Source organism: Cyprinus carpio, chromosome B13 (assembly GCF_018340385.1).
Source record: "Cyprinus carpio isolate SPL01 chromosome B13, ASM1834038v1, whole genome shotgun sequence".
NCBI classification, from domain to species: domain Eukaryota; kingdom Metazoa; phylum Chordata; class Actinopteri; order Cypriniformes; family Cyprinidae; genus Cyprinus; species Cyprinus carpio.
Window position 1 is genome coordinate 25,263,367 of NC_056609.1, and position 27,979 is coordinate 25,291,345.

Below are 27,979 nucleotides of genomic sequence, written 5' to 3' on the forward strand. Positions count from 1 at the left end.
CAGTAATTTATCTTTTTTGACTTTTATAAAAATGATTTAGAGGCTTTTTTATTTTTGTTTTATCTTTTTATAAACCTTTTTTGTCAAAACTCTTTTTGAACTTGTGCATTGTAGATAACGTTGCAAGACACTCCTTTGAAATCTGGCCATCATTTTTAATGTTATTATTTTAATGTTTATGTAAACAAAAAGTACATATTGATGCTAATTTTATTTGTTATTTGCTGGTTTTCTACATAAAACTTGGTGAATTGATTTCATTGTGTAGCATTAGGACTTTTTGAACAGGATTCTGTGATAAAGGTGATCATTTTGGTCACTATAATCATGAAATGAAATTTTCATGCCATTTCATCTCTAGTTATGATCAACTACGATAAACTAAAATCAACTATAATTATGTGTTTTTATAGTATAATATGCAAAGTACAATTTGATAACATGAGATAACGTGTACGTGTTCTTAGAATGAACACAAAACGACAAACTTTGATGTTTATGGAAACTCACCCCATAAGAAACAGAAAAGTATTCTTGCAGATCTCGTTGCCTCCAATGAAATAAGTCGTTCGGGCACACTTTCTCTTTGTCGGGGTCTTCTCTGTGGATGTAATCATCTCCGAAGTTTGCACTGTGCGTCTGTTTGCCTCTAAATGTCCAATAATTAGCATGTCCTGCCACTCTTTTTCCGCAGCTAAAGAATCCAGCCGTATGTTGTACATAATGTCTTGAGAAAGCTTCTGGCTACAGGACTGTCTCCCATGCAGAGAGTTCTCTTTTCTCCTCGTGTAGCATTTACAGTCAAAGTTACGATTTTCCCCATTTCTCTTGTCTCTTTGTCTTTATCCCCATCAAATGTTACTATCGATATACCCTCTGATATCTTACGGTCCAACTCGTCTGACGCCAGTCCAATACATTCTTCCTCGTCTTCATCTTCACTCAGTTTTAGATTAGGGATATTATTTAGTCTTATTATGCCGCTTTCATCGTCGCTCAGATCGTCTTTAGAATCAGTGAGCGCTTGTTCATAAGCATCCGGCTTGTCAAAGAAGTACTTCAAAACATTTTCGGTGTAACGGCCACGGTTCAGCTCGTCTGCGATAATCTTTGCGGCGTCCACCTTCATTGAATTTTGATATCAGCTAGAGCCGGCCAGAGCGCTGCATAATAAGTAGCCACGCTTCCCTTGGAGGGCGGGGGCCATAACAAAAGAAACAAAAGCCAGCTTATCCAGTATGGAAATACACACAAACAAAGACACGCCCCTACTGTGTGCTAGAATCTCCGAAAAACAAGCCGATTTCAACCTCAAAATGTACGCTTTTAAATATACCAATACTGCTATCTCAAACACGGAGAGGCTTCTTTGTGATCTCAACTAACAGATTCTGCAAAAAAAACGAAAATCACCAATTTAAAAAAAAAAAAAAAAACGCTTCTTTCTCATTTTGCGCGAAAGTTGTGCTGCCAACTTGTGTCACTGGTTTCCATGACGGGTCACAAATATATATATATATATATATATATATATATATATAAATATATATATATATATATATATATATATATATATAATAGGACTGCCCCCTGATAGTCAACTAACCGTTCATTTATTTTTTTTTTAGTCACTTAGTCGCAGAAAAAAATAAATTCCATAGGCGAAGTCACGCAGTCCGTGACGGACAGACCATTAACAGCCGGAGCTGAACAGTAGCACTCACTGCAGGACAGATGGAGGCACCAGTGCGCTTACTTGCTCTTAAAATACTCCGTAATTTTTGGTCATACAGAAAAGAGTAACATATTTTGATTCTGTAAAGAGTCTATGTTTATTTGTGGTCAAAATGTATTTTGCGCTTTTGTAAAATAATGAAAGCAAACAGGATGCGCTTTCTGCCATCTCGGTCGGTGAACTTGAGTGCAAAAACACACACACACACACACACACACACACACACACACACACACACACACACACACACACACACACACACACACACGTGAGTTGTAAAAAAAAAAAAAAAAGAAAAGCATGGAGGGAATGATTTAAAAAAAAAAATTCTCTCTCCATAGGTTGAGGTTCACCCAACTCCAGAGTAAGGCTTTAAAATAACCTAATGTTAGTGTAATCTGTTAATCTGTAGTCGGACCCTGCATAGTCACGAGTCAAGAATTGTATTTAGGAGATTTGTGAGTTGTTGCATGTGGATTTGTGGGTTAATCCATGTGACATCAGAGGTTCATCTTTTGCGCAAAAAAAAAAAAAGACTTTATTCAACAATTTGTCATCTCCGCATCACCCCGGTGCTATTTTGGAGAATATCTGCTGGACCTATGCTGTTCTGTGTCAGCTGCATCACACTGGAACTGTTTTCTACATTGTTGTGATTTGATCTGAACGGAAACAGACTATCGGCGTGATGCAGCTGACACAGAACAGCATAGGTCCAGTCGATATTCTCCAAAATGGCATGCATGTATATATATGTGTATATATATATATATATATATATATATACACACACACACACATACACACACACGTACACACACACACACACATCAAAAGCACAAGATGTCAAAGCCTGTCTGATGGCTAATGTTATTATAGCATTCTTCCAAAGACAAATATCTGAGCTATGCTATTCATATTAATTTTATAGCTCTATATTTTTAGAATATTGGTATCTATTTCATTTCTCATTTACATTCATTTGAAATTTTTTAAGGAATCTCAGAAGAACAAAATTTAGACAGTCTCAGACAAAGTTGATACTTCAGTACAACATAACCAAGAGTCTTAGCAAGTCTCCTGAGCTTTAAAAAAGAGCAACTTATGGGCAACAAACTGTTCCTTTGGGCCATGATGAGTGGTCAGAGTGACTTTCTATCCAAACTCACACACAGTCTGCGGTAGGCAGTCTAACCTCTAATCTGTAAATACATCTTTCTATAAGACCACTGAGATCCTCTGCAAGTCATTACATGGCTGCAGACTTTGGGTTTTAAGACTTCTCCTCTTCTCTTACAGACACAATGATGTGTGACAGTCCCAGAGTTAAATACATCAGGAGAAGGTAATCTTATTTTGAAGTGTAAAGCTCTTTTGGGAGTTGTATGGTGCCATCTCCTCAGACCCCTAGAGGACCTAGGGCTCATTCAAGAGTGATGGTCCCTTACCGCCTGTGTGCAGGAGAGAGAACGTGTAAAATCATTACTGGAGTTCTGTCCCACAGATTCAACATTTCTGCCAACACATAAAATGAATAAACTTGCTTCCAAAATAAAAGTTTGTGTTTTCATAATATATGTGTGTACTGTGCATATAAATACACACACATACATGTATATATTTAAGAAATGTGTAATATGTATTTAAATAGAATATGTATTTATTATAATTGTAAATTAAAGTATTTCAGTTTACCGAGAAAAAAAATACTGTAAAATATATTTAGTTTACTGAATAGTACAATTTTATAAATATTATAGAATATTATGAGAAATAACACGAGAATGAACCATGCAGAATAATGGAAAAATAAAATAAATAATAATAATAATAAATAAAAAGGTAATTAAGTATGATGTAAATAATACAAATAATAATAATAGTAAATAAAAGGTAATTTAGTAATGCATAATGGTGATGATTAGGAAGTTTAGGGAAAATGTATATAATTATCATAAATAAATAAAAATGTCAATCAAAACAGCTTTTTTTTTCTTTTGATTTGGGGTAGGCTATAACCTCATATGTTTTCATGCCTTATTCAATTAGTATTCAACCTTTAAAATGGATGAAACCTATTTTGTAATGAAATGAATCACTTGGGGGTTAGAGAGAGAGATTTTTGTGAAAGGTCTTGGTTGCTTTGTTGTGTATCCTCTGTCATGTGACATTAGAAAACCTGACCCCCGCTGTCACGCTGACCTATTAATAAGAGAGACTGATTACTGTCATTACCATAACACGGTATGGGTATGAATAATCAGACCGCAGGAACAGACTATCCCCGTAAAGCTCCTGGAAGAGTTTCCTCCTCAGAACTGCAAGCATCAACATCTTGAACTCAACATGATGAGATTTCACCTTCGGAATTACACAAAAGAACGATTTGTGGATAAGATGTAAATGACTGTTTTCACGGGTGTAAAACACTGCCAAGCTGCCGTGAACAGCTGTGTGAACTCATGTGCCAGCCTCCATGTGGCTTTCACATCATGATTTGGTTAAAGTCATCCAGCTTCCAATAATCAGCTAAATGTCAGAGTCACACCATTCATCCACAGAGAAGAAGACAAAAATCGTGAAAGCAGAACAGACTGGGTGTGATGGATTTAGGTGAGCATCTGTGAGGAAAGCCATGGTCAACAAGTGCATGAAAAGCATTGAAACGTGACGCCTTCTGAAGCCCAGATAGATTGATTTACTGTAATTTGCCTAGGAATATTAAGTCAACAATGGCTCTGTTCCAAAACCTAGTGAGCTGCCATGCTGCCTAGTGCCTATATAGGCAGCTAACTAAGATGGAAAGTTACTGATTTGGATAAGTTCATTAGCAGCAACTATGACCTGACTCTGAAATGATTTCAACAGATTTTATAAATACAGATAAAACGGTAATATTGTGACATATTTTTACAATTTAAAACAGAATATATATATATATATATATATATATATATATATATACATATATATATATATATGTATATTTATTATATATATACAGTACAGGTCAAAAGTTTGGAAACATTACTATTTTTAATGTTTTTGAAAGAAGTCTCTTCTGCTCATCAAGCCTGCATTTATTTGATCAAAAAATACAGAAAAAAACAGTAATATTGTGAAATATTATTACAACTTAAAATAACTATTTGAATATACTTTAAAAAAATAATTTATGATGCAAAGCTGAATTTTCAGCATCATTACTCCAGCCTTCAGTGTCACATGTAACATCCAGTCTATCACATGATCATTTAAAATCATTCTAATATTTCTGATTTATTATGAGTGTTGGAAACAGTTTCTACTGTCTAATATATTTGATGAATAAAAGGTTTTATTTATTCAAAAAAAAAAAAAAAAAAAAATTCTAATAATATATATTCTAATAAATATATTTTCTTTACTATTTTTTATCAATTTAACACATCCTTGCTGAATAAAAGTATTGATTTTATTAAAAAAAGAAAGAAAAAAAAATTAATGACCCCAAATTACTGACCAGTAGTGTATATTGTTATTACAAAATATTTATATTTTAAAAACATAACTTCTTTTTTTACTTTTTCAAAGTATCCTAAAAAAGTATCACGTTCTGAAAAAATATTAAGCAGCAGAATCATCATATTAGAATGATTTCTAAAGGATCATGTGATAATGATCCTAAAAATTCAGCTTTGCATCACAGAAATAAATGATAATTTAAAGTATAATTTTAAAAAAACAATTATTTTAAATTGTAATAATATATCACAATATTAAATTTTTTTTTCTGTATTTTTGATCAAATTAATGCAGGCTTGATGAGCAGAAGAAACTTCTTTCAAAAACATTAAAAATAGTAATGTTTCCAAACTTTTGACCTGTACTGTATATATATAAAATATTAAAATTAAATTAAATTAAACATTTAAAATTAAAATAAAAACTAAAATATTAAGCTGCAGAAATTTTTTCAATATTAATAATAACAAGAACCATTATTAATAATTTAGGATAATTTGTTTTTGGTATTGTATGAGCAACAAATAAGTATATAAGAAGTTGATTTTTGAAGGATCATGTGACACTGAAGACTGGAGTAATGATGCTGACAATTCACCATCCTTTGGATCACAGGGATAAATTACATTTTAAAATGTATTCCAAATAATATTTCACAATATTATTGCGTTCACTGTATCAAATAAATCCAGTCTTTGTGAGCATACGAGAATGTTCAAAAACATAAAAAAATAAAAATATATGAAACAATTTTGACATGTAGTGTTTATAGACAATATTATAAAAATAATGCATATTTAATTAATTATATTATTATTTTTTCCATGCCTCATGGGATTTCCTTCTCCATGAAGGACACATGTAATGTTGCCTTCTTAGGGTATCTTAGAAGTTATCATAATTATGTTACCTACATTCAGGAACAGCACTGGCGTTGAGGAAGCCATGATGCCTACATAGGCAGCTCACTAGATTCTGGAACACAGCCATAAACATGAATGAATTTTACAAGCCCAGTGAGTAGCTACTCGATCAGCAGATGGATGGAGTTATCTCAGTGTGATTGAGTGGAGCTTGTTTTTCATTTGTTTTCGGGAGACGTTTTTAATTTTGGGAGGTTGTGCAGGTCTAATAAGAGGATGATTAGAGAGGACGGGACGAATCAGTCAGACCCGAGACACTTTAATGAAAGTAAAGATCTACAGCACAAGCCAATATCTACCACTCGGAGGAGGAGACCCGGGAAAAACAATTGCTGTCTTCAACAACAAGGAATGCATTACATTTCAGTGACTAAATTGTTATTGGCCAGTATTAGAATTACTTATATTATCATTTGTGTGATAAGGCTCATATTTCATTCAGATAATATCATAAATCACATTAAGGCTTATTATGTGGCTAAATGGAATACTTTGCCATCACAGGAATGAATTACAGTTTTTAAACATTCAAATATAAAAAGTTCTCTTCAATTTGATATTATATCAATATTCAACTTTAGATTACATTATACTGTTTCAGTGCATGGTTTTAGTTTAAAATTGCCTTGAACTGCATTCCATTTTGGACATTTAGTATGAAGAAACAACAAACAAAACAGCTATTAATAGAATCATAATGCCAGCATCTGGTAAAATGTCTAAATCAGTTCATACCTAAAAAATACACAGATAAAGAGGCAAATACAGTGTCGCTTATACATTTAGATCTGATTTGTTCAGAAGTGAGATCGGGTTTCCTTTGTAACATAAAGAGAGATTCAAGAATCCAGAACTCCTGAAATAAACTTGTGAGAATAAAGAGGAACGGAAATAACAACAGAGCAGGAGGAGAGAGATGTTGTCCTGCCAGCAGAGAGATATCAATCAGGCCTTCATCCAGGACCTGGCAGGGGCCACTGAAGACACACACACACACACACACACACACACACACACGTGTGCACGCACACACACACACACACACACACACACACACTCAAACACACAGACAGACACACACACACACAGATTTAGACTGTCTCTTACAAAAAGTGGCTGTAAAAGTGTTGTGCTTTAAAACTTCACATTGATCTTAAAATCCCACTGAATACACAAGACAACTAAAAAGCACACAGACACAGAAGTTAGCAAGTAAATGAGAGAACTTAAGCATTAGTAACATTAATAACAGACCATAAGAGCCAATCATGATTAGTAATTGACTGCTTTCCTTAAACAGTACAGCAGGGCACTAGCAGTAGCAGAGTCATGGGTTTGATTCCCGAGGAAAACAAAAGCCAATAAAATGTAAATATGCACCTTGAATGGAATGTACTGTCACTAAGTCACTAAAAGCATCTGCCAAATACATACATGTAAATTTGTAACTGATATGTATTCAAATCAAGTCACCGCAAGTCAAAGAGTTTCCATTTTAAATGATTTTTTATAACTTAAATTAATTCTGCGATGTAGGGTACAATGGGGCTAAAGACTAGATGGCACAAAAACATGGCGTAGCACTTTCCAGAACATCCACTTTTCAAGATACAATCGCGCATCACGCACAGAAGCACAAAGTGAATTCTGTGCTTACTTGAGTTGATCTAATATTTTATGTTTTTGTAAAATGTTGTAGATCTAAGTAGCAAATGAGAATCGCTCAAATTAATGCATATATTTTGAGACAAAGGTCTTACAGATTTTCAGTTTTGTTTAAGATAATTAAAGCAACAGTTTTTAAATAACGAAGGAATATGTAAAAGTATGGTATTTTTTTATGTTGGGTGTCCATATTAGAGATAATCACCATGTTTAGAATGAAACCATCATATTTAAAAACATGATATTAATCATATCATATAATAAAATATCATTTGTTGGTACTACTGTAAATCTATATTCGATTATTATGGGATCTCCTCCAATGCTTTCAGAATCTTTACTTTTAAAAGTGATTTTGTTTCTGTATTTTAAAATATATTTTTTATATTAACATTTTAATGACTATATTTATTGAACTTTTTTTTTAATAAGCAGAAAATAGTACAAACTTTGCTAAAGTGATTGTTTTGAACAAGTATTATCTTAGACATTATAAAAAAAACAACAAAAAAAACATTATTTTTGCTGAAGTATTTGTATCAATCAATACTGTATGCCTTTTACCCCATGCTAGTGAGCCTTTTACCCCCCACACACACCTTGCCACCTCATACATTTATAAGATTATTAAACAAAATAAACGACTTGTATGATTAATTTTCACACAAAACCTTTTGCTCCCATCGTACCCTAACATTTCTAAATTAAACATGATATTCAACCCAAGATTAGATTGCGGCATTTGGATACTAATGCAGGACTGCAGTTCACAGAGATGAAACTGAATGAATATTCACCATCAATTCACATTAGCAGTGCTGACAGAGAGACACAGATAAAACTACAAACAGACTAAGGCTGTATTTGGAATAGAATACAAGAATATTCCATTGCAATAAAGAAGAATAGCATGCAAAATAAAATAATATGCAACAATATAAAATACATGGCTGACCCAAGACCTCATCACATTTAATATGTCCTAAAATGCAAAAATTAGTAAACAATTCCTCAAAACTTTAAATATGCGACTGTTTATTCTATAAACTCGCAGCTACACTCAAAATTCGACTATTTATAAAATTGTGTCATGACTTTCAGATTTCTGTCCATAGTCTTCATGAAATTCAATGCCCCCAATAAAAAAATCCCTTTTATAAAGACCATCATTTGCCCTGGTAAATTTGTTCGCTATAAAGAGAGGAACTCTCATGTGAAATTTCAAATCTCTAGCTCGAACAGGGTAGCGTGGCTGATGTTTTCAATATTGCTAATTTAACCGCTAGTTGCTAGGCAACAATACATACCGTCCATCCCAAAATTACACAAAATGCAATTAGCCACAGACTCTTCATGCACGCAAAGTTTGGTGAGTGTTCATCATAGGCATCAAACATGATAGCTGTTCAAAGTAAGAAAGAATAATAAAAACAACTGCAGAAGAGCAGGAAAAATAATCTAGAATACGCTGGATTTCAAATTAATCAAGTAAACACATTCTTTAAGCACCACAAAACATAAATTCTCCAGCACTGTAAACACTTAATTTTGATCCATATGTTTTTCATAGTATTAATGATGACATACACATGCAAAAATAAGCTAGAACTAAACACTGCTGATGCAATGCAAACAAATAATGAGGATGAGCAAGACTTACTAAGAGTATCATCTCACCACTATATATAGAAAGAGCTTACGCTGAGCTCCAGAACAAACATATTCCTCAAATAGAGCATATTTTAAGATACTAAGCTTAAACACACTGCTACCCAAATCCCACTCCCACATATTGAAATAACCATCCAAATAGAGTTCACTAGAGGTCAAGATGGCAGATTTCAATGAGACCACTATACATCTGCTCCTCCATTCCAATGAGAAATGAGACTTTTTAAAGTGTTTTCACAAAATTTGGCGTAAATTTAAAAACATTTATTCACTTAAAAGTAATTTATAATCAGAACCAATTGCCCAATTGCAATTTTTGGGATGTAGGTGATGTTAACTAACATCTGAAACTGTATTTGGCAGCCACCGTCTTTAAAATCTTCTGATCCACTAGACAATACTGCCTTGAAGTCTTTTTGTTGTTGTTGTTGTCGTCGTTGTCTGCAGAGCCCGAGGCTGCCACAGTGACACATCTGATATCTTACAAAATATTGCTTGCCAAAAAAGTTATATATTGATGTTATGTGAGAACAAAGTTGTAATCAAGGAGATGCGATTATTTCATAGTAATTATTCGCCACTGCACATTGTGCACATGTGCTTTCCCCTCCTATTAAACTGTGCCTATTCTTCTAAAATAACAGTTGTGGCACAGCTGATAAAAGGTCATTTCTAGCAAAATACATCAGAGAGCTTTCACCTTTCGGTCCTAATTTGTGAGTAACAATACAGTTTGTGTAAATAGCATGTGTGGTTTCTTTACTGGAAAAAGTTGATTGTATGGGACTGTAACAGGTTTCATATGTGAACGTGACTTTGATGTAGTCCCATTGTGCTCAAAACCCTGATACTAATCACAAGTGCCTCCCAGGACTATGTGCCATCACTATTTTGCAATATAACTACAAACACTACCAACCCAACACTGCCTGCTGCATCCTCTATAAAGGTGCTTCTCATTGGGGGTGCAGCAAACTTCCGAAATATACTGTAAAATTATATTATATTATATTATTATAAATTATGTTAAAAATTAAATGATGTATATAAAAAACTCAATAAAGAGGCTTCTATTTGTGGACTACTTATTCTTGGGGAAAACCCAAAAGATGTTGTAAAAGTTTGGATACAACATTGGAAACTGTGGAACAAATGGAAAAGTAGTCCCTGCTACAGTAGTAATTAACGGCATAGACTAGTTTCTAGGGATATCAAGCTTATGAACTCATATGAACCAATAATTTCAAAGCACTCATGAAAAGTCCAACAGAAATGGTTCTTGTTGAGAACTCAAAAAGCTCAACATCACTTCTTTCATCCAAGTCCAGTAAAAAACATTTTCCCATCCTTCATCCAGCATCTAAATACATCATGGAGCTAAACACAGCCTGAACATTCACTCAGTTTAATTTTGATTTAGATATTGCAATACTGATTTCAGTAATTTTGTGAAACAGGATAAAATATTTTAGACTAGGCCAAACAACTAATCTCACAAGAGAATTCATCAAATTCATCCAAAAAAAAAAAAAAGACAGAAAGAAAGAAAAATAATGATTGTGAAAACTATAGCTAATAGAACTGATCATTTTTAACTTAAGAAATTATATTTTATCCAGTTATTGAGACCTGTACATGACTGCACAGAATAACCAGATTTTTAGAGTTTCTAAATGGTTTTTATTGTTATGTGGTTGCTGACTATCTCAAGTCAACTGTTACACATACTGTAGTTTATATGCATGCTTTATTTTGTCTGAAGTGTTTTCCCAGCAAAAGGGAAATTGTTTATGCTTTTGCACTGATAATAGTCAAACCCTGATCTAAACTTAAATCGTTCAGTAAAGCAATTCTGAGCTGAGCTGAGCTGAGCTGAGCTGAGCTGAGCCCGAACGGAAATCCTTGCCACACAGAGCTGAAGGACCCTGGGGTCACATGAGCTCTAATATTTCAGATGCCTTGAGATATATTTCAAATAGGTCACTTTTGATGACCAGATATAATGTCTATGATGCTGGAATCAAAGTACACCCAGAAGCTCAGGCCAAATGTTTTACCACAGCAATTGTGCTCTGATATCAGTCCAAACATACAGAGACCTTTAATGAAGAGGATCGTCTCTGATACAGGATCTATTTAAGTATCTCTCATATACAGAAGAACACAGACTGCTGAGATCTCAGTGCATTCGAACTGATCCAAAATGTCAAGTGTTTATATAATCTCATACTGACTCTTTTCCTTTTTCCTCCCACAAGCAATTTCTCTCTGTCTCCCTCGCCCCTAATATAGTCAGTCCTTTACTAGCAGCTCTATCTACTTTCCGAAATAAGTAAAAACTACCAAAACAAAAAACAAGAAATCAACAATACAGTTTTACCAATATTCACTCAAACCACAACACAATGTTCAACACAAATGCTATAGACTGCTGTTTTTATGTTCCTGCTTTAAATGCAAAATTCATAAATGTCTAAAGTCAAAATATTTGAGAAAGTTGTTTCTTCTTCCTCCATAGTAATGAAAAGAAATAATATGGACCATCAACTGTTTGATTACCAGCATTCTTCAAAATATCTTATATACACTCACCGGCCACTTTACTTAGGTACACCTATTCAATTGCTTGGTAACACAAATAGCTAATCAGCCAATCACATGGCAGCAACTCAATGCATTTAGGCATCTAGACGTGGTGAAGACGACTTGCTGAAGTTCAAACCGAGCATTTGAATGAGGAAGAAAGAGGATTTAAGTGACTTTGAATGTGAATGGTTGTTGGTGCCAGACGGGCTGGTCTGAGTATTTAAAAAACTGCTGATCTACTGGGATTTTCACGCACAACCATCTCTAGGGTTTACAGAGAATGGTCTGAAAAAGAGAAAATATCCAGTGAGCGGAGGTTGTGTGGATGAAAATGCCTTGTTAATGTCAGAGGTCAGAGGAGAATGGGCAGACTGGTTAGAGATGATAGAAAGGCAACAGTAACTCAAATAACCACTCGTCACAACCAAGGTATGCAGAATACCATCTCTGAACGTACAACATGTCGAACCCTGAAGCAGATGAGCTACAGCAGCAGAAGACCACACCGGGTGCCACTCCTGTCAGCTACGAACAGAAAACGGAGGCTACAATTCGCACAGGCTCACCAAAATTAGGGATGCATCAATCTGATACTCAGGATCGGTATCGGTTCCGATACAGCATTTTCTGCGGATCAGGTATCGGTCAGGCGAGACCGATCCAAATCCGATATTGTGCGTATACTATTCTGTGTTATTGTTGAGCCCCACGAAAGGCACAAAAACATTATAAAGCACCAAAACATTTTTGTGCACTATATTTCAAGTGTTCTGAACTTGGTCCATAGTTCAATGTGAGGTACAGATTAATCTTTTGTTGGTCGATTAACGCGTATATGCGGTTTTGGGGTATTTTTCTCCTGATAACCCCGAAAAGAACTTAAATTACACTTTCAGTTTTGATCGTACAGATAAGTGCAATACATCAATCGAATCTGTAAAGGGTCTACTTTTTTTTGTATACAGACATAATAACAACAAAACTTTGTGCACTTATAAAATAAAGATAACAAACAAGGAGTGCTGTCTGCAGCCTTTGTCTGCGCTGATCTTCAGATACAAATGCTTCATTAAAATGAACTGTAACTCAGTGAATACTCAACGAAGAGACATGAGAGAGATATCTATAGAAAGCCCTGGACATGTCTACTTTTAAACTAAACAAGTGCTGCTGAAAACAAATATTCTGTACGATAAAGTAATCCATATGAAAACAACGCGATGTCCGTTTTTCACGTCTCCCTTCATTATCTTCTAATGCGACCACGCCCCCGCGCAGAGCGCGCTTTTGAGATTCAAATGTTTCACTGAAGCGCGCGGCTTTTGAATACGCCCACACAACAGAAGACAACGCACCGAGACTGTTCTTCAAGTTTTTATTATTTTACTGTTTGAGTCCCCGCGATGAGAGGAATAAGAACATAATTCACCCCAAAAACAGTGATGTGGTTGAGGATTTGAGATTTGGATTTCCTCAGAAAAAAAGAATGAAGCACTTTATTCAGCAGAGATCATAAACATGAGTAAGTCTCTTTTTATTGATTTATATACTTGTACTAGTTTTCACATAACGTGTAAACATTTTTACTAGTTAGACTTTTTTCCAAAGACTTTTTCCAAACTATAATTCCTGACTAAATGTATAATCAAGTGAAATATTATGAAGTTTCAATAACAATATACACTACTATACCATTCAAAAGCTTGATGTAAATAATATAAATGTACCAATAAATGTAACTGTAACAATCATTGCTGTTCTTTCAATTTATCCCCCCTAAAAAACCTAAAAAAAAAAATATTCTCAGCTCTTTTCAACATTAATAATAATTAACAAGGGCACCTTAAAATAAAGTTTTTTATTTCTTTTTTTAAATAATAAAATAATCATGTTTTTTTGTAGAAAATAAGATTGTTAAAAGGATTTCTGAAGGATTGTGTGACTGGAGTAATGATGCAAAAAAATTCAGTTTGAAAGTCAGCTTTGATTTTTTCCTAATAAACTGTTTTTAACTGCACTCACAAGTGAATATTAAATTATGTTGTGGGATAATTAAATATATTCTAAATAAACTACAAACATAAAATATATAGATTTATTTTGTCCTCACATTCTTTCTTGTAACTCATCCCTCTCAGTGACACAGGTGACTGAATGGCTCATTATGCAGCTCATTATGCAGGCCTTTGTCTTCTCAGGTGTGAATTCATGATAGTTGACGCCTACTCGCATATGACTTTTTACCAACAAAAGTGACTTAGAAAATTTAAATCAATATATTGTTTTCTGTAAGTGAGTAAACAAGATGATTTTTTTACATCATTTAGAAAGAAAAATTCTAGGCTACAAGCTCCAGTTCTCAAAAATCCTGGGACCAATTTTCTGTATGTGTTTTATTGCCTTATTCAAGTGATTTAACCATTTTTAGTTTTTCACTAACCACGCATAACATTTTTTTTTCTCAAAAACACAATCATGTACAATACATGCTGCTCACATATTATTATAGCCTAGTTTGTGCTGATTACAGTGAGATTAGACTTTAGCCATTTAGATATTATTTATAAGAAACTGAAAAAAAGCACAAATGTCAGGGCATGACAAAACTTCTCCAGGCCCCAAAAATACCCTTAGACTCCAGAGGGTTTATATGTTGTGTGGGCATTTCAAGTTTTCTTAAGGTCTTATTTATGCTGTTGGTGTCTGTAGTGTTAATTTCGTTGATAAATAATTGTGTTGCGTTCGGTTACAGTCAAAATAATGAAACTCTCTTCAAGAGTGCACAGTAACTGAGGTTTAAAACTGTTCAAAGAAAAGGCTCAATAAACTAACACACAGATTAAAACACTACGTATCAATATCTCTTCCCTTTGTACTAGTGATGTCCGGTTCGATTAAACCGGTTCTTCTTAGTGAACCGGTTGAACCAGTTCACCAAATCGGACTGAATCGTTTGGAACGGTTCGCGTCTCCAGTAAGCATTAATCCACAAATTTCTTAAGTTATTCACTTTTTTAACGTGGCTGACACTCCCTCTGAGTCGAAATAAACCAATATCATAATTCATTTACTCAAACAGTACACTGACTGAACTGCTGTGAAGAGAGAACTGAACATGAGCAGAGCAGCATGTGTGTTTGTGACGAGTGGGGGGGGGCGAGAGCCGTGGGAACGGAGCGATGCCGGTGGAGTGATTGGGAAATGAGCGACACCTGCTCCACTCACCGGTCTCGAGTCCCACGGAGGAGATCGGGAGGATACAAAAGAGGAGCGATGACAGTGAAGGACGAGAGAGGACCAGGCCTGGGTTTTATTTTGTGATTTGGTTTTTGTTTGTGCGCGGCAGTCACCCGTGAGGGGCTGTCGCGCTGTTTTGTATTTATTTTGTCATTAAAGATTTATTTGAATGTTCGCCGGTTCCCACCTCCTTCTTCCCGTCATTATGGAGTTTTTATCGTTACAGTGTTGTGCTAACTTTTCTATGCAGACTCGGAGGGCTGTGCAGCCTGCACACTATGACTCCATGTTGTTTCAAGCTCATCATTCTGCACACGGGATGAGCACAAGCGCTCTGTGCTGCTATATATTGGTGCTTTTAGCATTATAATACTTTTCTGCGCAATCAAAGATTATTAAAAGCCTTTCTTATTCTGTCCTATCTATCATATGTTGCTGCCTTTATTACTGTGCTATACATATAAAAGAAACGTCTTTTAGATTTCTATATATAAATGTATATATTTGTTTTTTCATTTATGTATTTTACAACAATACAAAGAGCAATGTGTAACATTTTACCAGATTTGAGACTTCACTTTTATTTGTAAATAAAATATTTCACTAGATTTTATTAAATTATTGAGCACCTGTAATTTTTATAGAGTATCTTTTGCTGCTGAATTATCCACTAACCTAGTTTATAATAGTGTTTTTGTCATAGATTATGATTATATATTTTTTAATTTGATATTTTTCATTAAAATGAAGTTGTCTATATATGTAGTAGATTGTGATTAACACATAAAAGAGTGATGATCAGGTCAACAAAGAGAAGTATAGAAATTCTACATTGATTTAAAAAAAAAAACTGTGCTGGTATCGGATTGGACTGGTATCGGTAGATACTCAGAACTTTCTGTATCGATCGGATCTGAACAAAATGGTATCGTTGCATCCCTAATTGGACAATAGAAGATTAGAAAAACATTGCCTGGTCTGATGAGTCTCGATTTCTGCTGCATAATTCAGATGGTAGGGTCAGAATTTGGCGTAAAGAACATGAAAGCATGGATCCATCCTGCCTTGTCTCAACGGTTCAGGCTGCTGCTGGTGGTGGTGTAATGGTGTGGGGGATATTTTCTTGGCACAGTTTGGGCCCCGTTTAAACGCCACATCCTACCTGAGTATTGTTGCTGAACATGTCCATCCCTTTATGACTACAGTGTACCCATCTTCTGATGGCTACTTCCAGCAGGATAATGCACCATGTCACAAAGCTCAAATCATCTCAGACTGGTTTCTTGCCCCGTTTCTTGAATATAAAAATTAGTTCACTTTACTCAAATGGAATCCACAGTCACCAGATCTTAATCCAATAGAGCAGCTTTGGGATGTGGTGGGATGTGGTGGAATGGGAGACCCCGTCCCCCAAACCCCCAACCCTATAAAGGTAATGCTGTAAATAAGAATCTGAAAAGAAAAACCTTTTAATATATATTTTTTAATGTGCGTAAATAAATCCAACCACCCCCATAGATTTAAGTTTCACTATCCATAATCCATGACCGACAAGGGAGTGTTTTGAGGAGCATAGATTTGAATATTTGAGGAGGGTATTTTTGTCTTTGGCAGGGTTAAAGTTTAGATTGTTAGATTGGGAGGTTTTGTGGTGATTTCAAGTGATATAATTTGGGGCATTTTGTGCAGATAGCCAGTAAAGCCCGGGACACACCAAGCCGACGATCAGTCGTTTGCCATCGTCGGGCCAACGGCGAGCGACGGTCGGGCTAGTTTGTTTGGTGTGTTCCACTTGTCGGCTCTCGTCGGGCTCACATCGGCAGCAGTTTGCCCAATTCGACATGTTGAATTGGCGTCGGGGACGTCTGGGCCGTCTGCGAGAGTGAGAGCTCTGATTGGATGTTTATTTTAGCTAACGAGTCAGTGCCGAGAATTAAAGCAAAAGTGATGAAAACAAGCATGTGAATGAAGGGGGTACAGACAGAAGGCTGTTTAAATGTTACGTGATCTTTCCCAATCATTCTAATAAGCGAATGTTCTCATAACAACATGAGCCGCTTTAAATGATTAAAGTTATCAACGTTACTGATATTCAAAATGCTAAGCAAGCGCTGCTTTGTTTACATTTCATATATCTGCATTTATCTCGTATATCTTTGTTTCAGTTTTTCCTTTTGGATGATGTATATATACTTTTAATAGCTGCTGATGTGAACAGCTCATTCCTCTCACGCATGCGCAGAATGCACGTGTTAGTTTGCCGTCGGATGTAGTCTGTGCGGCGTGTTCCAGCACAGCTTTTCGGTCCGACACTGCCGAGGCGAGGTGACAATACGGTCAGCATTCGTCGCCGCTAGTTCTTTGAAGTCAGCTTGGTGTGTCCCAGCCTTTAGTCATAATAGTAACATTATGCTGAATAAGAGCTGCTGTAAAAAAAATCTTGTGAATTCTTAGGGTTTTGCTAACATAAAAAAACTTCCTGATTCCAGAATTTTGGTTTAAATAAATAATAATAAATATTAAATAATAAACATAAAAGTTATTTTGAAGTAAAACAAAAAAAAATTACTTTTAAATTCATTAAAAAATTTATTGGAACAAGTGAAAACACTAACAGGACAAGAAGAAACCTGCACTGAATCCTTACTGTTGAGCCTTTGTGCATAATGAAATACTGCCAGACATCTGAGCTGATGCAAACATCTTTTTTTAGTCAAACTGGAGGAGGCCTGCAATAAAATATTCACTGAAACAGAATTACCATTACCTGAATAATATGCAGGTAAATGTGTCTGTCTCTTTTGCTTTTTGAATCACTGCCTCAACACAGTGATACACTTGTTCCTGTTTTGCTTAAGCGGCCCAGAGGGTTCCTTTGGCTGTTTTGCCTCATCACAGTCTGCTAGAGCGAGAAACTAAAAACAAACTAATTATTTAAACACATAAACAGGCTGAGCAAAATATCCATTTAACTGCTCCCTATTACTTCAACTACATTTCCCAGCAGGCCTCTGCCTCGATGCACTTTCCTGAGTCAACACACAGATGCTGAACAAACTCTATGACCCACAGAATGGGCAAAGGGAAGGGAGGGAGAGAAAGAGAAGGGAAATGAAGAGAAAAAAAGGATGGAAGGAGGAAACAGACAGTAAACTCGCGCAGAGTAGCCAACACCTGTCACATCAACAAACAGACAGTGTTGTCAAACGCATAGTTGAGCACTACAGCGGTGAGTGGCTCCTTTATAAATGCATGATGCGGTGTAGCATCGCCTGCGCACAGATACTGTATGTGATAAACGGCCCCAGCGTGCCTCCAACACAAAAACACCATCTGTGGCTCCGGTGAGAGCACACAAACACACACACACGTTTTCAGTTAAGAAAGCAACAGGTAACTGTCTGTCAGGCTTGCAGCATGACACCAGGATAGTTTAAGCCTGAATTGAACATCTGAAAATTCACTTTTAAGTCACATTAGATCAATTATACTAACCTTTTTATCAGTTGAGCAAGTTAGCATAGGTAGGCACTGCTGGTAGATGTTGTAACTTCACCATTCAAAAGCATCTTTTTCTATTGAGGGCCATTCAAAAGTAACTGTGTATTTTGACAAAATGTGTTTTTTGAAAGCAACATTTAAATTGCAAATAATTCATAGCAGATGTCTAACCAGGACCCATTTCTTTTTTGGAAAGCTCTTAAAAGCGTGAAATGGACTTATAATGTTACCTGTCTGATGCATTGACGTCACAGCTCAGGATAATCACTAGTGAAGGGTTTGGGATTGTGGACGTTCTTTTATTTTCTTATGATTTATGATTTCTCAGGCAAAAATCTATTCGGAACGTAATACCACAAGCACATCTCTCCTCTGTATGCCGAAGGATTTTGGGTATCATTCACATCTGGAATGACAGCAAGCACCATTACGACATGATTTTACAAACAAAAAAATACATACTACCATGCATTTTTTTAAATGTATGTGTGTGTGTGTATATATATATATATATATATATATATATATAGCAATATATATATATATATAATATATGAAAATCATTAAAAAATTTTAAATGAATGCATCTAAAAAATTCTGAAAAATGTTTCAAATCAGCATATTAGAATTACTTCTGATGGATCATGTGACACTGAAGACTGATAATTTAGCTGAAAATTCAGCTTTGTCATCACAGGAATAAATTATATATTAAAATATATAAAAATAGAAAATAGTTGTTTTTAATTGTAATAATATTTCACAATATTACAGTTTTTACTGTATTTTTGGTCAAATAAATGCAGCCTTGGTGAGCAAGAGACATTTTTCAAAAAAAAAAAAACTTACGAGCCCCAAATTTTTGATCGGTAGTGTACATTTTCATTTAATTTCATATGACATTGACATTTCTATCTCAATCTCCATGAATCCCAAGAGCTTTGTAAACCCCATCTGGGAAATCCTGAATTACACCATGGAAAATTAAATGAAAGTTATAACAAGCCCCCTGCCAAACATTGATCATTGGCAGAGCAGACTGCTCACAGGAAGCAGCATGCTTCAGATTCATCATGAGGAGAGAAGTCCAGAGATACTTACCATTTGGACTTTCCTCATCGATGGTGACGATTGTGGCAGGTGGACCCGACCGTGACAACTTACACTCTGTGTCAGAAACAGAAAGAGAGAAATACAGTCAGAATCAGATCTGCTGTCACCATCACAACACATCATTCATACAGTATCTTAAACACTTGAGATTACATCTAGATGATGAATGCAGCAGTGTTAAATGATTTTACTGGGTGAATAAGTAGTCATAGAAAGAGAAGTGAGAAGCCTCTCATGATGTGGTAGAGGAAAGAAAGCAGTCTTACCCTCATAGTGCCAGTCTGAGGGGCGTTAGTGTCAGCAGCAGAGAGAAAAGAAAAGAAGAGAAGCAAAGACACATATGAGAAGAAAGACAGCCAGAAAGAGGAACACAGTACAGGGTTGTGTGTCATTCAGAACTGAACCGAAAACGCTTTTGAATTTCAATCCAATTCCAGAATTTGAGCAAAAAGAATGCAGAAATAAGGATGTGGAATTAAAATGAAATGAAATCAAAGATATTTAATAATGCATTTCCTCATGTTTAGGTAACTTTGGATTAAAGCCTTTATTACATGGCTAAAAGTGAATATATATATATATATATATATATATATATATATATATTAATAGAAAATTATATTGTCCGTTCATATTTGTATATGATTAGATCCAGAATTCTTGGCACAAATAAATAATTAAATCTATGAATCTATTTGCTATAAGTATATTAGAAAATTCCATAGTCTTATATATAGGCTATAGTTATGAATATGTAAATACATAAACACATACACACACACACACACACACACACACACACACAAATATTAAAGTATTGTAAAGAATTAAAGTGCAGTAAAGAATTGCACCTCATCCTAAATATCAGGAAATCAATATGCATAAATAGTCAAAATTACAGATAACTTGCAGAGAACTGTTGAACTAATTCAATAATAATAATAAAAAATTGCGGCTACATTCAGATTCTTTTAATTGCAATTCAGTAAATTCCTCTTCCTGTCATTTCGGTTCAACATCCTGTGTGGGTGTCAGCTAAATTCACATTTAGACTCAGGAACTGAAAGAGAGCTATTCCAAACGTTACCCAACCTTGGTACAGTAGCAGCATCTTTCACTGAGACCATAAAACAGCAGCCTCTCTCTCTCACACACACACACACACACACACACACACACATCAGAGATGTCACCGACACATCAATTAGCTGTCTGAAGTGTCTGAAGCGAATCACCTTACACACTGAGTCATGAGGGCAAGAGACGCCAGAGGACACACACAGCGCCCCCTTTACCGTATGTTGCCTAACTCCTCTTACGCAACTAGCACCAGTTGGCAGGTGAGAAGCAGGGAATTTTCTTCCCATTACATATATTTCACCTCAGGCTTTTATCTTGATCATCTAGAGGTATGAATATTTGAGTCAACAGTGCATCGATTCAATTCACTGGCTTTCAATTCGATACAAAAGCAATTTTTGTAAAGTCAGTCAGAATGACTTCAATTTCAACTCAGAATAGCTCAACTCAATACGCTGGCCTAAAATTATAGCAAGGTTCAGTAAAGAATTTTTAGCTCTGAATGGAACTGTGTATGGTAATCTATCACGATAAAAACCAACAGGTTACAACCTTGCTATCTATTTCCCAAGTAAAGGCAAATGTCCTCAACATTAATGAAAAAGCAGAGAAGTTGCAGATGCAGAATCCATTACAGCCGTTTGGGCAGACAGAGAAATTCTGTATCCTGCTAGTCTATTCTAGTAAACTACATGGCTCATGAAGCTTCACTGCACTGCCTGCTCGGGGGAAACACATATACTGACAAAATATATACCTTGAATGCACTGTAAGTTGCTTTGGAAAATAGCTTCGGGAAATAAAAATATGTAAATGTACACACTCATGTGGAGCATTAAACATCAAAGTGATCGTATCATGCAAAGACAAATTGCCCTTGTGCTTTTAACATTAACATTAAAGGGGTCATGAACTGAGAAATAAAAATTCCCTTGATCTTTTGACAGATATGAGGTCATTGTACTATAAAAACATCCTGTAAGTTTCAGAACTCAAAACTTTCTCATTAGTCTAAAAACAGTTTATACTGAAGCCAGTCTGACAAAACGACTAGTTGTGGAATGTGCCATTCTGTAATAGTGTGGCTAAACCCCGCCTCTGCAGAAGATCAACACCTGCTTCTACATCACTGCCTGTTTAGCCACGCCCACCCACATTTAGTGTGCAATGAAATTTTAAGCAGAAATCAAATGATAAAACGAGTTTACAATTTGCCATACCTATTCAAGTGGAGCGTTCAAATGGGGGTGGGGTGTTAAAACATGACAAAAATAGCCTATTACTTCTAAATTATGCTTTTTGATGTAAACTCTTGATAACATTATAAGTGGTCCTTAAGGAACAGTACAAAATATTAAAAAAGGCTGTTCATGACCCCTTTAAAAAAAAACAAAGCATTTAAATAAATAAATAAGAAGTCAAAAAGTCATCCTCATTCGCACAAGATGGTTGAAAAGTTGAAAAACAGCTGGGTAAGCTGTAAGCTCTGTGACTCATTTCACATGCAAATAGGGCATTTACATACAAGTGTTAAAAGCACAGAAGAAAAAAATGGTCTGTTTAATTCTAAAGGTCATAAAAAATTAAACTAGTTTTTTGGTGCAAGAAACATTCATTAACATTATAAGTGTACTTTGAGAAAATAATTGAAAAATATATGTAATAACAAATATGATTTTGTTAATATAAAACCGTTACAGGAATCCACAAAGATTGTCATCAGGTTGCCATACACAATTAAAAATAAAGTTTCCAAAAATTGGTATCGCAGTGGTGTTGTAGAAGATCCATTTTTGGTAACCTTTTGTGCAATGGAAAGTTCCATGGAAGTGAAAGGTTTTTCACAGAACCAGATGCCAAACAAGAACCTTTATTTTTACTCTAAATGTCTGTGGGTTACAGAATAAACACATAAAATATCTACACATTCACATTAAATAACTAATGTGACCTCATCCCACTAGAGCGCTCATTTTGCTCTTTTGCTTAAAAAGATCACACAGAAGTGCTCTGCAGGACCTATTCACTCTTGTTCCTTTCTGAGTTCACTCTGAAAGATCTAGCCCACTTCTGCTGCAATTAGAACACGTGTCTCCATCTGCTGAGGAGAAAAGAGGCTCCGTGGCTCCTTTGATAGACATGAACTCAACAGAGCAACTAGGGCACAGATGCACTTCCACCAGCATCAAACAGCAGCTAATCTTCTGTAAGCTCTGTTTACACTAGTAGCTTTCTACACCCAAAATGCATTTAGTTACCCTCTTAAAGAAGAATATTTTCTGCCGCCCTGTCTTTTGGAGTCTCAGGACAGAGCAGAGGTTTATTAAAGATGACTTCTGTGATGTCAAACGCAAGGAGAGACTTTTAATTAAAGCAGAGGACAGGAAACGTCACATCATGGCTCTGTGAGTCGAGAGACAGACAGTGAGCAAGGAAAAAAAATTAGGTTTACTTGATTATCCATGCACTTTTTTCTTTTTTTCTTTTCTTTCTTTTTTTTTGAAAAATCATGTTATAATGTATCAAATATGACACATCAGGCTTTTGAGGATGATCTCACAATCATCATTGTATTGCAATACATTATTAAATTATATTTACATGCAAGTACTCTTCTGTTACCAAGATCTCAATGATTTACATTACAGAATTTCATCTTATTTTCGCCACATAAATTTCAGCAGCTGCACCAAATTGTATATTTTTGCTAAGTTTGGGCTGCAGAATAAAATCTCCTTCTCGAGTATGAGCTCCATATTCTCACTATATCATACTCTATGAGCCATAGAAGCCCGATGTATCATACATAATACAATGCGCAACAAAAACTTTTCTTTTTCAATTTCTTAAGTTCAATGAACTGATCCATTAAAAATATATATTATTTGATATGTCAGGTTTCAGTGTTTGATTTGAAGGTCTTTTTTGTTTAAATTTCAATGTAATTGTGGTGTGAAATCCAATTTAAAATCTGGGTCCTGAAGCAAAGCCAGCTGAGAATGGCTCATTTGCAGTACATACATTCACTGTTACGTTCCCTGTGAGTGCTTTCCCCCCGTTTGCTGTGTGAAACAGAATGAAACAGAAACAGAAAAGGACAATTAAAGCAAACCAGGCTACTAGCCTATGTGTTAGAATATGATTCGCAATAAACTCACAGAACATTTTACCTCTACATACACACAAAGACCACCTTGCAGCATTCGATTCCCACTATGTGCAAATTTCATTCTATTAACTGATGTCACAAGATTTTGGATGGAGAATTTGGACAAACTGCCAAGTGTGTAAACAACACACACACACACACACACACACACACACACACACACACACACACACACACACACACACACACACACACACACACACACATACAGCAAAGCAGCTTATGGCTTGATCCACTTATCTGAGAGGCCAGAGCAAATCCTGAAAAGCTAAAAGCAAAAGCTATAGGTTGAGGTCTGGAGTTAACATGGCTAGAAAGAGCATGATCACTCGTGAAGCCAGAAACAACAGAATGCACTCTCACTGCTCTGGATCACAGTCAGATGATTCAAACTCACCCACGGCAATCAGCTGCAAAGCGAAAAGTCTAATAAAATACATGACAGTGGGATGAACAGCGAGTGAGAGAGACAAAGGTGGGTCATTCTCAGGACACAGTGTAATTTGTGTCCCATTTGTGTAACCATGACTTACTACTTAACACCAACAGAGACTTAGTCACATGATTTCACTGCTTTAATGTCTGTTTATCGTGCATTGCAAAAGAACATTTAAAATAGGAAACACTTTTCATTTTAAATACATTTCAAATTTGAATGGCTTATAAAGAAATGAGAAATAGCTTATTTTATTTGTTAAAATAGGTTTTCACTGATTGGTTGGTGAATGTTCTAAGGTGTGCAGTTATTTTCACGGAAACGCATGGCTAAAGTAGTTCCAGGCAGGTCTTTATCGTATTATATGCCCATATCACTTTCAGTTTTTTCAAAGGTCCTTACAGTCCACAATAGGGATGTAACAATTCGCTCAACTCGATTCGATTCACGATTTCTTTTAACAAAGCGAGATTTAAGACTTTTATTATTGCTTGGACAAAATGCTGCACGTTTCTTTGTGAAATTGAAATATAACTCTATAATAATATACTAATATAGCACTTGCATATTATTGCTCTTTTGTTGATTTTGATTGCTTCCATTGCTTCCAAGTCGCTTTGGATAAAATAATCTCCTAAATGACCAAATTTATGTAAATGTAATGTAAATAATAAAACTAAATTTACATTTTAAAACAAGACCCAAATCAAATAAATAACACAAATAAAATAAATATTTTTATATAAACAAGGTTTGTCTGTGCTCTTACCGTTTAAAATTAGAGGCAACCACTTTTAATCATAATACAAACAAAGATTCTGCATAAATGCAACATGAGCAGTTTTTTAATCTAAATTAGATTAAATTTGAAGCAAAAAAAATGGTTTGGCTTCAGTTTTATAAGACTATACGTAAAAATATCAGCATGAAACAGGAAGCAGCAGATGAGCTGAACGAGACACAGATTCACTCTCTGCTAGCAGGTGGCGCTTTCCTTGGTTTTTCCGCTGTAAACAAAGCAGCGCTGCTTATGAACTATATATTATGCATTATACAGAGGCAAGATGAAAAGAAAAAATAGCATCTAAACTTTTCTAGAGACAGTAAGTTCCCCTCAGACATACGTTCATATAAACTCCTACCCCTAATTGAATCGCGATTTGTTTAACATCTCAACCGATTTGAATAGTCACATATTTGAATCGATTTTCAACCAGCTCGCGGTTAATCGTTACATCCCTAGTCCACAACAGCAAAAGGACCAAAACCAACAAAGACACTGACCAAGCAAATACACATAACAAACATTAGGGTAGGTTTTTTTTTTTAAGTTTTTCCATAAAATTGTATTTTATTCTTCACAGAAAGCACACTTGCTCTCTCCCATGCAAACAGTACAGACAAACACAGAAACATACATGCAAACAGAAACTTGTTGTCAATGCTGCTTTGTGACTTTATCAATACATTAATTTTGCAGCTGAAAAGCAGCATGACATTTCTCAGTATAAAGGTGGTAACATCGCTGTACTTGAAGCAGCTAAACTTACAGTTTTGCTATTAGTAGAAACCCTGCTGCCGAACACTGTTGGGAGACATGCAGATAATTCAAACACAGCTACAGTAGTTAATCTCTCTAATAACTACATTAATAACTGCATTATCAATGGCTCATACCACACAGCTTTAAAATTTTGGAATTAGCAATCGAGGGCTGAGATGAGATGCATAAGAAATTGGTCTACATCCAAGAGTTTTTTAAGGACAAAATCCTGACAAATGTCTTGAAATACATCATTTGAACAATGTCTTGAGGTGTGGTAACTGTACAGTAGTATAAGTGGAATAACTGACTCCAGGCCATTGAATTAATAGTAAAATAATGCTATGTTTCGTAGCCGCATTACCACCTCGAGTGCACAGTATTTTTCTAATAGTTTAAGATTTGACCAGTTTTCTGGGTACTGACTGAAGCCACTGACAAGACCTGTTTGCACATGAGATGGTTAGAGACAACACTATCTCTCACCTGATAACCACTGTAGAGAGCGAGGGAGTCAGAGTCAATCTTCATTTACACAAAGAACGGGGCTTAAAAACAGCAGAGCAGAAGATTTCAACCCTCCCATTCGTTCACTGACCAGACAATCCTGCTGCTTCCCAGCATGCCCTCAAACATTTCTCTAGGCAATTAGAAAACTGCCACAATAAAAAAGGAGAAATCTACAGCCGAGAGCTTAGCCCTGTGGCCATAATAAGAGTATGCAGACACTGCTAAAGAGCAAAAACAACACGCATCTGACAGAGATGAAAAATATAACAGCAATATATACAATGTAATGTACTACAAATTTTCCTCTGAAAATAAAAGAAAATGAATAAATGCATTTCTATTGCAATTAGTGTCTGCAAATATGTTTTCTGTAAATCTTTTTTTCTTTTTGTGAGATTATTTTGTATGTGTGTATGTGTGTGTGTGTGTGTATAAGCATTATTATTAGCATAAAGCAGTGTATATATATATATAATATATATATATATATATATATATATATATATATATATATATATATATATATGTATATATATATATATATGCATGTGTAAATAGGTTACTTCACAATTTAAATAATATTTTTTCCCACAAAACAGCATAACAGTATAACAGCATAAGAAGCATTATTTGCATTATTATAATAATTATTGGGGAAAAAATGAATAAAAAGAAATAAAATGAAATAACACAATGGTCCTTAATATCAGCGTCATTAAACAGTGTACCTTAATTAACATTTCATGTTTTGTGAGATTTACTCAGGTTAAGTGCGCTTCTAGATTGAGATGTTTTTAGCATTTTATGTTCATCTTTCACTGAAGTATGTGACTCAGATCAAGAAATTAAGTGTATACTGGCTATTTGCTCTGCTCTGCCACAGTCCTGCTTTTTCACAGGGGCTTTAGTGCTTTGTGAATGTAAAAAGCAGCTCAGTTGGATTTAGATTGTGTGACTGTCTTACCCAGTCAAGAACTCTCACTTTGATCCTGATAAACTCTTGGCTGCTTAACACAGCAGGTCTGGGATTTCTGTTCCTAGGTTGTGTCTGAGTTGGCAAAATATTTCCTACGAATAAAACAAGTGGCTACAAGAATTGCAAAATTCAGCTTTCCTGCCTAATAATGAAACCGCTTTAGAGAGCACCGACGCTAATAAAACTCACTGTCTGTATTTATACCACCACAGAGCCAGCGTGACACTTCTTGTCTATAGTATTTCCTGTGCAAAAACGGCAAAAATAGTATTGCTGTTGAAGTGCCTTTCCCTTTTTGTTGTCTATCTAGCCTCTTCTGTCTTGTGTTTG

The 27,979-nt window shown here is 35.3% G+C and overlaps 1 protein-coding gene across 1 annotated transcript in view; it reads right to left on the bottom strand.

Annotated features, from left to right (window-relative positions):
• The window catches only part of pcdh15a (protocadherin-related 15a), a 173,894-nt gene that overhangs the window by 110,712 nt on the left and 35,203 nt on the right, over positions 1-27,979 (bottom strand). The window contains exons 3-4 of the mRNA XM_042737424.1: positions 20,202-20,216; positions 19,924-19,989 (exon numbers count right to left, since the gene is read on the bottom strand). Coding sequence (XP_042593358.1) covers positions 19,924-19,989; positions 20,202-20,216 — 81 coding nt within the window. The remainder of the gene's footprint in view (positions 1-19,923; positions 19,990-20,201; positions 20,217-27,979) is intronic.